The 13,016-nt window shown below is 50.6% G+C and overlaps 1 protein-coding gene across 1 annotated transcript in view; it reads right to left on the bottom strand.

The window, feature by feature from the left end:
- Window positions 1-3,511: 3,511 nt before the first annotated feature.
- Window positions 3,512-13,016, bottom strand: part of UBE2QL1 (ubiquitin conjugating enzyme E2 QL1) — a 46,140-nt gene continuing 36,635 nt past the window's right edge. The window contains exon 2 of the mRNA XM_019631638.1: window positions 3,512-4,902. Coding sequence (XP_019487183.1) covers window positions 4,771-4,902 — 132 coding nt within the window. The 3' untranslated portion in view covers window positions 3,512-4,770. The remainder of the gene's footprint in view (window positions 4,903-13,016) is intronic.

Raw genomic sequence — 13,016 nt, 5'->3', positions numbered from 1 at the left:
AACCAGCGTGTGCTTGGGTGTGGGCCATGGGGACTGCCAAATGGTCCATGGCAGCACCACAGAGGGTCAGAAAGAGCCAGCAAGACAGGGCCTGGGCTTGGTTCCTCCAACTGACTCTGGAAAGGCCACCCACCCTCTCTGGGCTTGTTTCCTCCACTTGGAGAGTGTATAATGTTAGACTAAGTGGCTTCCCAGGGTCAATGAGTCTACCCTCTTCCAAGTTAGCAAGCCAGTTCTGCCCCTCCAGACAGCAAATTCCATTAACATATTGCATGTTGCATGCAGTTAGGAGGGTTCAGATAAGACACTGGAATATAATTCTTAGGTAAGGGGCAGCCCCACGCGCCGTGTTAGTTGGTTGAGCTGCGTCCTGCCTCCTGAAATCAGATCTATAGACAGGCTCCCTGCAGGTGAGAAGTGGCAAGGACCTCCCTCCAGGTCCAGTGGGGACACAGACCATGCCCTCAGCCAGGGCCTCCTCAGCTCTCCCCGTTTCTACACCCGTCCTCCTTTCCTCTTTCCAGCTGCAGCTCCAACCTGACTTACCCCGTGAAACCTTCCCCAGTTAGTCAGGTGTGCTCTGTTTGCATCACTCCACACCATTTGCCCTGCTGTTCAGCGTTTAGGGGTCTTTGGTCTCGACTCGCTTGTTGCCGGTTCCTGTGTGTTTTTCTTGTCTTATGAGTTCCTTCAGGGAAGGAGACGTGTCCTACACTCTGTATTCTCTAGATCTGGTGAATGGAAGGATGGTCGATACATTTGGTTGATTGACATAAAGTAGGGGATTGGAGACAGCAAGCCAGCATGTGATTAAAAGGGAATTGTACTTGAACCATTGTAGTTGTTCAGTCTGAGCCTTCATCCAAGTGTGTTCTGATCAAAGCCTGTTGTAATATAAATTTCTCAATAAAGTCAAGATGACATGTAAAGACCATAGGGCAAAGTTTGGTTTCCCAAGCATTTTTCCTCATATGTAGGGCTATTCTCACACCAACCTGGGACGAGTTTTACAGCCAAGGGAACTGACGCTCAAGCAGGTGAGGTGGGAACTTGGCTTTCTAGCCTGGGTCTTTTTCAATAGTCTATAGATTCTCCTTTCAAAAAATAAGGTCAAATTTTGATAAATGGAATGAACTTGGGAGCTGAAAAATTTAGGCCTAAAACGCTGAAATATGGATTTTAGAGCCTGTGAACTTTCTAGGGAATGTGTGTGTGTATACCTGTGCATGTGTGTGTGCATGAATGTGCACACATGTGCATGTGAGTGCACATACATGTATGTGTGTGTGTGTGTGCGTGTGCACGTGTATGTGCATGTGAGCGTGTGTGTGCATGTGGAACTAGGCAGTAACCTTGCTACTCACATAGACCTCCCTGAGGCACAAGTAACCTTGATCTTCCAGAAAGCCAGTAAAGCACACGCAGGTCCCATCCATGGTGGACTGCACGGGGCAGAGGGTCCCAGGGACAAAGCAATCAGTCCAGAAAAAGCGGTGAAAGGAAAGGAGTTTTGGGCAGGTGGGAAGTGCACATACGTTTGTATTTTATCCTCCCTTTGGCTCTATGGCCTCTGGGTGGATTGGAGTTCCCGGTGGGAAGTGGGGCTATGGAGCTGGCGGGACGTGGATGTCTGCATCCAATCCAATTACTCCCCTGCTACATGTCTGGGGAGGGATGGACTTCCCGGCCTGTGTGGGAGCATGTTGGGTCTGGGTCTAGTCCCTCCCACGCCGGGCCCTGCAGGTAGGTGCCCACTTCAGAACCCTGGGGTGACTCTGGAGGTCGGCCCGACCCACTGTGGGGTCGTCAGATGGGTTGGCTATCAGACCAGCATCGCTATGTTCGCCTAAGAGCTTCCAGCTACCAGGAAGAGAGTTCTTGCTTCCGCCTAAGCGTCAAAGCAATAGACGAGTTTTCAATTATTCCCCACTGCTTTTAAAATGAGAAAGTCTTACCAACTTCAGTACTTCTTTCCCTAAAGAATATTTCTTCTATAACTTCCAGTTTCTAATGAACCTAATGGAAATGCCAAGCCAAAGAGATCAAAGTCATGGTGAAGGGAGAGGTGGCAATTGAGCCAACGTCCCCTGTTGCTGTGGGCAGCGGCTCAGCCCACCTGTAGGTTGTAATGACCCTCCTGGCTGCACCTCGAGGGTGGCGTCCCCTGAGCACGGAGGTGACCCGGCTCTGGACATATAGAGATTGGCCCAAATACATACATAGGTTTCCTTTAAGGAAGGTACCTTTAATTTTACATTTGAAGAGGAAACTATCTGGAAAGAAAGAAACTCAGGTGCCTTCACTAGCAAGCTGCTTCTCTCCTACAGTGTGCTTCCATGATCACAAATAGCCAAGGGGCCGGTGACGGCCTGCTAAATGCTGGTTTTCCAGGACAGAGAACTCATCTGCAGAGGATCAGATTAATGGATGCTGTAAGTTCATTGTCATCGAATTTCATGACTATTGTTACTCAGAGGGAACTTGAACAGGAGGTCACGCATTCCCAAGCACCGCCACTTTGGCTGGACACAACTGCAGGTGTATTGGGGACACATAAAGAAGTGGTAAAATGGCAAAGCCAAGATTAAGGGCAGATTTGGCGAATGGCCAATCATGTTGGGAGGCACCAACCCCTGTCCTCTGAGGTGAGGTCACAGCTCTGACAACCTTGACAGTAGACTGGTCCCTGAGTAGCCAAGACTGCCTGGAGAATTTTATGTAATCAGCAAAAGAGATTTCTCTTTCTTCATCCCGGTAAAATACAATTGGCAATATTTCAGTCTGGCCAAATCATCCCGTCATGTTCTGCTTTCTACTTATCTCTCTGGTTGCTTATGGGGACCACTTTTATCCACTGGATTTTCGCGAAGACAATGGGTCCCTAGGACTCATTTCCTGAACCTTGGTGTAGAGTGCTATCATGCTTTTTGAGGTACCCGAAATATTAAAACTGTTAAAAATAGAGCTGGCCGAGTGGCACATTGGTTAAGAGCTGGCTTGGGACACCAGCTCTGAGCAGCAGGGCCCCAGTTTGAATCCCACACGCGGGCCAGTGACACTGCGCCCTCTACAGCTAAGATGGTGAACAACAGCTTGACCTGCAGCTGGGCTGCCATGAGTCTCCGGCTATGGCGTAGGCTGCAGCCTCTGCTGCAGTGGGCTGCCATAAGCTACCATGTGTGGCCGGCAGCCAGCGTGAGCGGCTGGCAGCTGGTGTGAGCTGCCAAGGCCGCCGTGAGCGGCCGTCCAGAGGTCGGTGACCGATCTGCCTCACCTGGGGAAAGTGCAATGATAATACCAACATGGGCCAGAGAAGTAACGTCCTCCACAACTAGACTGAAGAACAAAAGGACAGCAACTTGTCTGTTCCCCTTCCCCAATTCCCCAGTGCTGTTCCTCTCCCCCAATTCCCCAATAAAATCTTTAAAAAACCCCAAAAACCTGCTAAAAATAAACTCAATATTGTCAATGGAAGCATAGCCCACAATGATTGGATTCTTGACGCACTGTGTCAGGTATGCATGATTTTATTTAAAATGTGTCCAGTAAGATTTTCCACTTGGATGTACATTTTTCCTCTTCCCGCATATTATTATAAACAGTATTTCCTCATTTCATGGAGTTTCTTAGAAAGTTCTAAGTAACTTAACAGAAGAGAGAAATGAAACTGTGGGGAGATTAAAGAACAGGGGCTTTAGATCACAGCGAGGGAGCTCACGCATCCCGGCCTCGGGGGATACACAAGCGACTACAGGGTGAAGAATTAAACCCGGTCATGCAAATCATCGTAGGATCACTTGGTCTCCTTTGGCAGTTCTGGCATTCCCTGTCACTAGCACACATGAGAAAATGCGTCAGATGACTTCAGTGAATGGGAAATCGTCCCTTGCGTTTGGTGGTGGGCTGACCAGCCGGGAGAAGACAGGAACAGAAACACGCGGTCGGAGGAGCCTCTCAGGACGTGGAAAGAGACTGTCCGCATCTGACCAGCTGTTGCTCTGAGCCCCAGGGAGCGCGCACACACCTGGCGTCGGCGGTGGCGTGCGCCCCCTGTGGCCACAGCACCGGCCTCTCCTGCAGGGGCGCGCGCGGCCCACCGTGGACAGACGCACACCAGCCACCCCGCCGGCAACCAGAGCACATTTGAACCAAGAGGGCAGTTGTTGTTTCAAATCACTAGAGCCTGGCAATGTTAGATTTTTGTTTTCGTGAACCGAAGGTCACCTAGCACAAATGAGGTCTACACGTTGTCACATGGGGCCACAGGAAGGCACGTCGTCGCGTGACGCTGCCCTGCCAGGGAGAGAAACAGAGACACAGAGCACAGCACACATCTAGCGGCGACAGGGCGCCTGCGGGAGGTGCACGGCGCCACCGACACGGAAACGGGGCCGGCGGGCCGCGGGCCTCGGGTTTCCTGCCTGCTCTTTGGAGCTGCCACCGTCATGGAAAGAAGCTAAGGGCGACGTGACCGGGGCGGAGGGGCAGGTGGGCTGGGAGGTGCCACCGTCTCAACATCTGTTCTAAAGTGACCGAGAGATGATCATTCATTTATGATCGAAACTTAATCCCGAACAGCGTTTGCTCCCTCTCTCTCTCTCTCTCTCTCTCTGTAAACACATCTGCTCATTAATAACTTAAGCGTCTCGGCGGCGTTCAGGATTCAGTTCCGGCTGGAGTAGAAAAGGATGGAGGATGCTCAGCGTCGAGGAGGACATGGCGGGCGTCTGTGTGGAGAGGCGGCGGAGCGTCTGCTGCGCGGGGCGGGCCTCAGCCGTCAGACACCGGCGGGGTGACCCAGCCGTACTTCTCATGCGTCTTCACCAGGCTCTTAAAGGTGGCTTCGGCTTCTTTGCGACTGAAGGACTTTTTTGATTTTCCGGCTTTTCTGCAGATCCGCCCCTGCGTGGGAAGCAAAGAGAAAGCAGGTCAGCGCCCCAGGAGGAGCCGCGTTTCCCACCGTCTTTGTTACAACACGCGAGTCGCGGGCATTTCTGCTGCGTGGATCGGCGGGGCGCACGGAGAGGCACGGGGACAGCACAGCTTTGCCACAGGACGGACGGGGGAGGCCAGGGCCGGCAAGGCGAGGGCAGGGGGGCCCGCGGGCCGCTGGCTTCTCAAGCCCACGCTTCCTGTGAACGCGGTGCTGAAAAGCAACCCCTGCTGGTTCCCGAGAGCGAGGGCCAGCCTCATGGAAAGCGCACCCCAGCTGTGGTCCCCAAGGCAATATTGTTCTCACTTCCTTCCCTCCCACCAAAGAGTGCCTTTAATTATAACTTTTAGTTCCTCTTCGATAGCAGGAGAGATCCATGTTTATATATAGATGAGTATATTTATAGTCACACACACATTTTAAAAATCTGACTTTTAGAATCCAAGCTCAGGAGCAATTAGTGAATTTCTTGTGAGTCGTGTCACCGGGGAGCCACTTCTTGAGCAGAAGGCGGGGCCCCTGTCATGGAGCGGGAAGGCTGTCCTGGGGCCTGAGTGAGGGGTCATGGGGCGGGGCCAGTACTTCCTCCACAATCCGAGCAGGAGCAGGCGTGGGGGCCCCGGGGGAGCTCCACAGCCCCTCACGCCTCCACCCCAGTGACCGCTGTATTCTGGTCGGAAGATAGGGCATTTGGGTCTGCAGTGGACGAGAGGGTCTGATTCGTGTTAGGATGGGCACAGAATGTTCTAGGCCACGAGACAGGGACCCAGAAGACACTGCTAACATGACCGTGTCTCAGGCCATCGCCACCCTTCCAGAGAGCCCTAGGGAGTCAGCGCTGACCCGCAATCACACAGAGCTGGTGTCACTCCCAGTATTCCAGCCTCACTCTTCACGCCGCCTCTCCACGGCACGTTGACGGAAACTCGCTCTTAGCTCCCGGGGCACATTTCCTTGCACTTGACTTCACATAGTCTCCTGGAAGACCTGCTGGTCTTCCTGAGTGTCTCACACATGCATTTTGCTGCCGGGGTGGAAACACCCCCAAAAGGCTTGGCTGTTTCCTCCACTAACAAGCGCATGTGTACTGTTCCCAAGGCTTGCCTGCTGTCTATGAACTTTCACTATGCATTGTCTCTGAACGTGCCCCCTGCATTCCTGATACGTACTGTTTTTGTTACAGCATACCTGTGCGCATGTGTTGTCTGTGTCATAAAGTGACTGGAATCAGAGCCAGGACTCCCTGGGTTACGTCGCATACCTGTTCCCTTGGACAGGCTGAGGGTAGCAGCCACCTAGGTCTGCGTGGCCGCTGGCAGGCAAGGTCCACACAATCTTAAGCTTTCTCTGATAACCCACTGGCAAGTCCAGTGGGAAGAGCTGGACTGACCTCATATTCCATAGGGAAAATGGTTCCCGATCACTAGAAACTGGGAATGGAAGAGTGTCTGACATACTTACATTCAGAGCTTACGGCTCCTTTTCACCACTGGACGCTAGCCCAACACCCGGGCAGCGGTGCAGTCATGCTCCGCCCTCTGGACATCCCTGGGCGGACCTGTCCATCTGCCAATCAAGGGCAGCCACTTGTTCTGATTTGCTGCTTGGTTCACAGCAAACGAGCTGCTAAAAGGGTGAAGACCGGAAGAGAAGACAGGAAATGGCCATCCACTGACTTCTAGAAACTTCCCACATCTCACCAGGATATGTCTCCTAGTTTTAGTTTTATAACTTCCTATGTTGCTTATGTGGTGTAGTTATACTTGATAAAAGGGGACCACCAAGAGCTAATCCATTTATAATCATCATCACCATGGGCTGAGATCCAAGTCCAAAGTCACTTCATTAAACATCTGCAAACGCATCTGTGTAGGAACATCAGCTTCACTGTTTACATAAGAGCAAATATCAATATCAATATATATATTTGCATAAATATATATATTTGCATAAAATGCAAATTCTAAACATCTCTATCATTCTTTTCTATAATACTGAAAATTCATGGTGATTTGAGAATTCTGAACTAAAGGCAGCTGGATGAATACGGGCTCATGATAATCTTGGCATATTCTGCTGCTTTTGGCACGAACACATACGTTGCCTATTCTTTGTGAAAGTCCCAATTGTTAGAAAAAACAACAGACAAAACCCCAAATGAACAGACCGCTCTTTGTCGCCTTTTCTTCCCAGGAAGAATTATGAACATAGAGCTCCAGTGCTGAGTCTGTTCAGCGACTGGGAGACAGAGCCCGTTGTCAGCCAGCCGGGGTCCCACTGCCTTCAGTGCATGCAGCTGTCCATCAAGAGCTGTGCTGTCCTCTCCTGTCCCCTGCACCCCAGTTTACAGTTCACAGATGCCTGCCCTCCTCGGATTTGCTGTTTAAATATCACCCAGTGAAACACTGAGCTTGAAGAAGATCCCTTACATTCCCTGGCTCTGCCAGGGTGGCTGAGCCATTTTTGCTGAGATCGCCTTGAGATGCGTCCACACAGCCCCTGATGGTCCACGGCCACACTGGTGTTGAACTCACTCCCAGTCTTCTTTCCAAGGTCCAGTCTCCTGGATTCTCAACTTTAAGGAACCTGTCAGCCTAACTCCTCTGACCCTCTGTACTTTCCTCTATAAGTGGGGACAATACCTGCTTCACAGCATCACTAGGAATGTCAGATAAGATACTGAATTTGCTTATTTTACAGACAAGAAAATTGAGATTCAGAGAGGTTAAGTAAGTCCCTCAAGGTCACACAGCCAGGAGGTGCTGGAGTAGTGATTTGAAGTCGGGTCTGCTGAATTCTGCAACTCCCACCCCAGTGTGCGCACATGCATGCATGCACACACACGCACACACACCCACACACACACATACACAGACACACACACAGGCACATATGCACAGATACACACACATGCACACACACACAGATACACACATGCAGACGCACACACACACGCACACACATGCACACCCCCACACACACATACACACACACACAGACACATATGCACAGATACACACACATGCACACACACACATGCAGACACACACACACATGTGCACACTCTGAAAAATGTCTTTATGCAAATCCAATATTTCACATTTATGTGGCTAATTTCTCAGTAATGTCTATTTTAACAAGTTGGCACAAATACATTCATTCTGTAGTTCTCCCTTGATTAGTTTTTCTTCTTACTTTTTTCTTTGGAAACATACTATTGTGGCATTCTGTGTTTCACTTGCCTATAATTATAGTTCTGCTCCTTTAAAAAGAGTTAGAATTTCCTGAGACTCATGTAAAGTTTTGAGCTTCCTTCGCTCATTTCCTGGGCTGGATCACAGAGCAGCTACTTGGGAAGTGTAATTGTTAGTCTAGCAGCACTCACAAAGCCCAGCGTCTGCAATGCGGGTTTCAAATGCGCGGTGCTCCTTTCAGGCAGGGGAGGCTTCCTGGAGGAGGTGTTCAGGAGATGGGCTCACAGGACAAGTGGCATAATCCAGCCAGAAGGCAGGAAGGGAGGCCGGGAGGAGCTCGGGAGGTACTTCTAGGAGGAGGGGAGGAGGCAGGGATGGGAGGTATTCTAGTTCCTGAGGCTGCCGGAACAGAGTGGGTGGCTTAAAACAGCAGAAAGTTATCTTCTCATGGCTCTGGAGGCCAGGAGTCCAGAACCAGGGTATAGGCAGGGCAGCTGCACGAGGCTGTAGGGGAGAATGTGCTCTATGCCGCCCCCTGGCTTCTGGTGGTTTGTTGGCAATTGTCAATGTCCCTAGGCTTGTAGACAAGTCACCTTGATCTCTGCCTTCACATGGCCTTCTCCCTGTGTGTCTCTCTGTGTCTGTGTCAAATTTCCCTTTCTTACCAGGACACCAGTCATTGCATTGGAGCCCATCCTAATCCAGGATGACCTCATCTGAACTTGACATCTGCAAAGACCCCAGATAAGGGCATATTCACAGGCTGGGGAGGGAGGGTTATGGCTTCAATATATCTTTTGGGGGGACATAATTCTCCACACTGCATGAGGTAAGGCTGACAGAGAGGTCTTCAACCCCCTCCTGCAGCCTCTGGACCTCTCCTGGGGGTGGCAGAGCATCGGGTCAGGTTGGCTTTTGGGGTGGGTCACTTGGGAGGCAGGTGGCTGTCAGGTTGGGGTGCTGGCCAGTTAGGTTATTGTCATGGTCCAGAGAAGGTGGGTGAAAGCCTGGCCTGGGGCAGAGCCAACGGGGGTGGAGGGAAAGGGGCTGGGGCCAGTGGAGGCGGTGCCAGCAGGGATGTCCTTAAGCGGGAGGTGCCCAGGGCATCCATTTCTGACAGCAGGGGACACAGGTTTCCCGGATAAGATACTGAGTCTCTTTGGGTGGGCTGGGCTCAGGGTGTATCGGGAATCTGGCACACAGCGGGGCCAGTGGCTGCTGGATGTGGTGCTTGGAGCTCTCACATCAGGGGTCCAAGTGCCGGATGTGGCTGAGGGCCCACAAGGAGAGGCATCAGAGAGCGGTGCTGGGCCTCTGCTCTGCCCACCAGCCACGGGCTCTTGAGCAAGTCACCCTCCCTGCGCCTGTGCCTCCACGTCGGAGTCACACACCCACTCACACCTGCAGCGTAGGGTGAGCCTTTGGGGACGGGTAAATCATTGGCCCGCTGTGCATGGTGGCAAGACATGCAACAGCAAGTGGGCACGGGAGACGTGTGGGCAGCACTGTCTTAGGAGATGCCTCAGGAGGGTAGTGGGGGGGCCCGTGGGGGGCCGGGCAAGAGGAGAAGCAGGATGCACAGGGGCTGGGCCAGGCAAGGGGTGGGGTTGCATCAGGGCAGGCACGGCTGGGGGTCCCACTGCAGGGTGACCAGTGAATGCCTGAGAAGTACTGGCCTTAAGAGGGAACAGTCTTCTCAGAAGTGTGAGGCTTGCTTGATTTATATAAAGTCAGAACTTTAAAAACTCTTCTTGACTTGTTTTTCCAGCCATCTCTGCACATTAAAGAAAAATCTGGTTCTTTAAAAACGTGCAGCTTAATAATGAAGACGTGCTGAGACCACAGCCTGTATTTCCCACAGATTTATTAAGTACCTGCCACCCAACAGACCTCGTGCGCATTGCTGGGGACACCAGGTGACACGAGGTGAACGAGATGCACAGGGCTTAGCCCGGGGCCTGGCAGGTGGCGGCAATGGGTGAATGAATGAATGAGTGTCAATGGCCACAGTCCAGCCGCCGCCCCTGACAGGGCCACAGACTAACTCTCCCATGGCAGTAACTCTCACAGGGCAAAGTATGCAGCGATGCCTAGGATGTAAAGCCATTTCACTCAAGAAGGAATGTTTCCTTACTGGAACATTCTAGAATTTTCCATTGAGAAATATGCAACCACACATTCTCTAGTACAGTCTCTAAAATGTTTTATCAAGTATTAGGTAATAAACATCCTCAGATACTTGTGCTCTTAAACTTGTGAAACCTCTCAGGATGAGAAAGCCAGCATCAGTTTTGTATAAACTTGGATAATATTCAGTATTATCATAAAAACTTCCTCAAGCCACTGGCAGCACCAAAGGCACACACAGTTCATGGATATTTTTGATGCTTGCAAAACATAAGCATCTCTTCCCTCTACATTTTAAAGAAAGTCCTAGCAACTATTGATTCTGTTTTGAGACAGATTGCATTTTCTTGGATTAAGCAAGCTGAAAAAAAAGGAATTTTGGCTAAAATTTAAATTATATCAGATAATCATTTCAAAAAAATATTTTTGGAGATTCCACTAATACTTATGCTTCTGCTTAAGCAGCCGGGCCCCAGTGGGTTTCATTAGCTGCACTGGAGCACAGTAAGTGGCAGCCAGACATACTTATTCAAGTGTCATGGTGGCTCTGAGGAGTGCTTGCTGTATGCGAGGATGGGGCCTGAACACACTCATTAAAAGCTTCTGCACAGCAAAAGAAACCGTCGAACCAAAAAGACAACCAACAGAATGGGAGAAGATATTTGCAAATATCACCTCCAGTAAGGGGCTAATATCCAAAATACATAAAAAACTCACACAGCTCAACAACAAATAAACAAGCCAATTAAAAAATGGGCAAAGGACCTGAACAGACACTTCTCCCAAGAAGACAAACAAACGGCCAACAGATACCTGAAAGGATGCTGAACTCCACTAGCTATTAGGGAAATGCAAATCAAAACCACAATGAGATACCACCTCACACCAGTGAGAATGGCTGTTATCAACAAGACAAGTAATAACAAGTGTTGGAGAGACTGTGGAGAAAAAGGAACCCTCATACACTGCTGGTGAGAATGCAGATTGGTGCAGCCGCTAAGGAAGGCAGTGTGGAGGTTCCTCAAAAAATTAAGAATAGAATTGCCATATGACCCAGCAATCCTCTCCTGGATATCTACCCAAAAAATCTGAAAACATTTATCTGTAAAGTTGTATGTACTCTGATATTCATTTAAGCATTATTTACAGTGGCCAAGACATGGAAACAACCGAAGTGTCCTTCGATAGATGATTAGATAAAGAAGATGTGGTATATATATATATATATACCTGATGGAATATTACTCTGCCATAAGAAAAGATGAAATACTGTCATTTGCGACAACATGGATGGATCTTGAGAACATCATGCTAAGTGAAATACATCAAATGGAAAAAGTCAAGAACCATATGATTTCACTCATATGTGGGACATAAAACTGAAAGCAACAAATAAACAAACAAGACGAACAAATAAAAAACTCATAGACACAGACAACAGTATGGTGGCTCCCAGAGGGTCAGGGGGGAGGGGAAGTAGAAGAGGGTCAAGGGGGTCAAGTGTATGGTGACGGGAGAACTGACGCTGGGTGGTGAGCACACAATGATGTATTATAAAATTGTGCACTTGAAACCTATATAATTGTATTACCCAATGCTACCCCAATAAATGCAATTAAAAAAAAAAAAGCAAAACCTAAAAACCCTCCCTGAAACCCTACCAGGTGGGTTCTGCTATCATCAACCCTGATTTATGGATGAAGCCACAGACACAGCCAGGCCAATAATGTGTTCAAAGTCACACAGGATTCCAGTGCAGGACTGGAGGCCACACTCTGAACCCCAAGGCCAGACCGTCTCTCAGAAACATGGAGAAGGAGCATGGAAATACGAGAAGGAACACGAGCTACTGACCATTCACTCCATGAACGCCGCCCACCCTGGCTTTCCTCCACTGGATACGGGTCGCACCGCGGTCACTGAGCCCCCTCTGTTCGTCCACACCCCCCTGTCCATGTGGAGCTCCTGGCCTCCACCCCACACGCACCACAGAGTTTGCTTAACCCCTGAGCTGCCTTCACTGCCAGGAGCCCGGTTGGTCTTCCGCCTGACAGGTCAGGTGGTGTGGACCCCCCTCGGCTCTGGTTCCTGTGTGATGGGAGCAGGTGAGCCCCCCTCCTGGCAATCTGCGGTTCCATTTTTGCTGACACAGAATGCAAAGAGAGCAGCTTTTGATAGGCCAAGCCAAGGACACCGTGTTCCATTTTCACGGCTGAAACGCTTCTTTAGCACAAAACCGCCACTCCTTCCATGCTTTCCACTGAGAGCTAATTCCAGCTGCCTCCACGCAGGGCTCCGGAGAAGTCCTTGGGCGCACCGCCTGCCCCGGGTACCATGGCAGGCTCACTGGACCACCCGTCCAGTGAGTGCCGCGTCTTCGTCTATGTAATCGCTTCTCCCTGGCCCTGGCTCCGCTGGACAAATGCGTGTTCACCTCACTGGCTCGCCACTGGCCTTCTTACTGAGCACGGCTGTGCCTCTGCTGTGCCGAGAGGTTCACAGGGGGCGATGGTGTTTCCCACTGGACCTGGCGTCCCAGGTCACAACCCAGCCAGCCCTTCTCCCTACATGCTTGCCTTTCCTTAAGTCATGCTATTACCCCTTCTTCTTGGAACACGCTTTGCAAAGGATGAGGATCAGGGTTCTCCCCACAGTGCCCTACTGGTTTTTCAGGCCACCCGTGAATCCCCCCGCGGCCCTCCTGCTCTGGAGTGGGACCCTGCTGCCACCCATGATGCCTGAGGCTGCCTTCATCCTGCCCC

The sequence above is a fragment of the Hipposideros armiger genome, unplaced genomic scaffold, assembly GCF_001890085.2.
Source record: "Hipposideros armiger isolate ML-2016 unplaced genomic scaffold, ASM189008v1 scaffold_1026, whole genome shotgun sequence".
NCBI lineage: Eukaryota > Metazoa > Chordata > Mammalia > Chiroptera > Hipposideridae > Hipposideros > Hipposideros armiger.
This window is presented reverse-complemented; position numbering and strand designations above follow the sequence as displayed.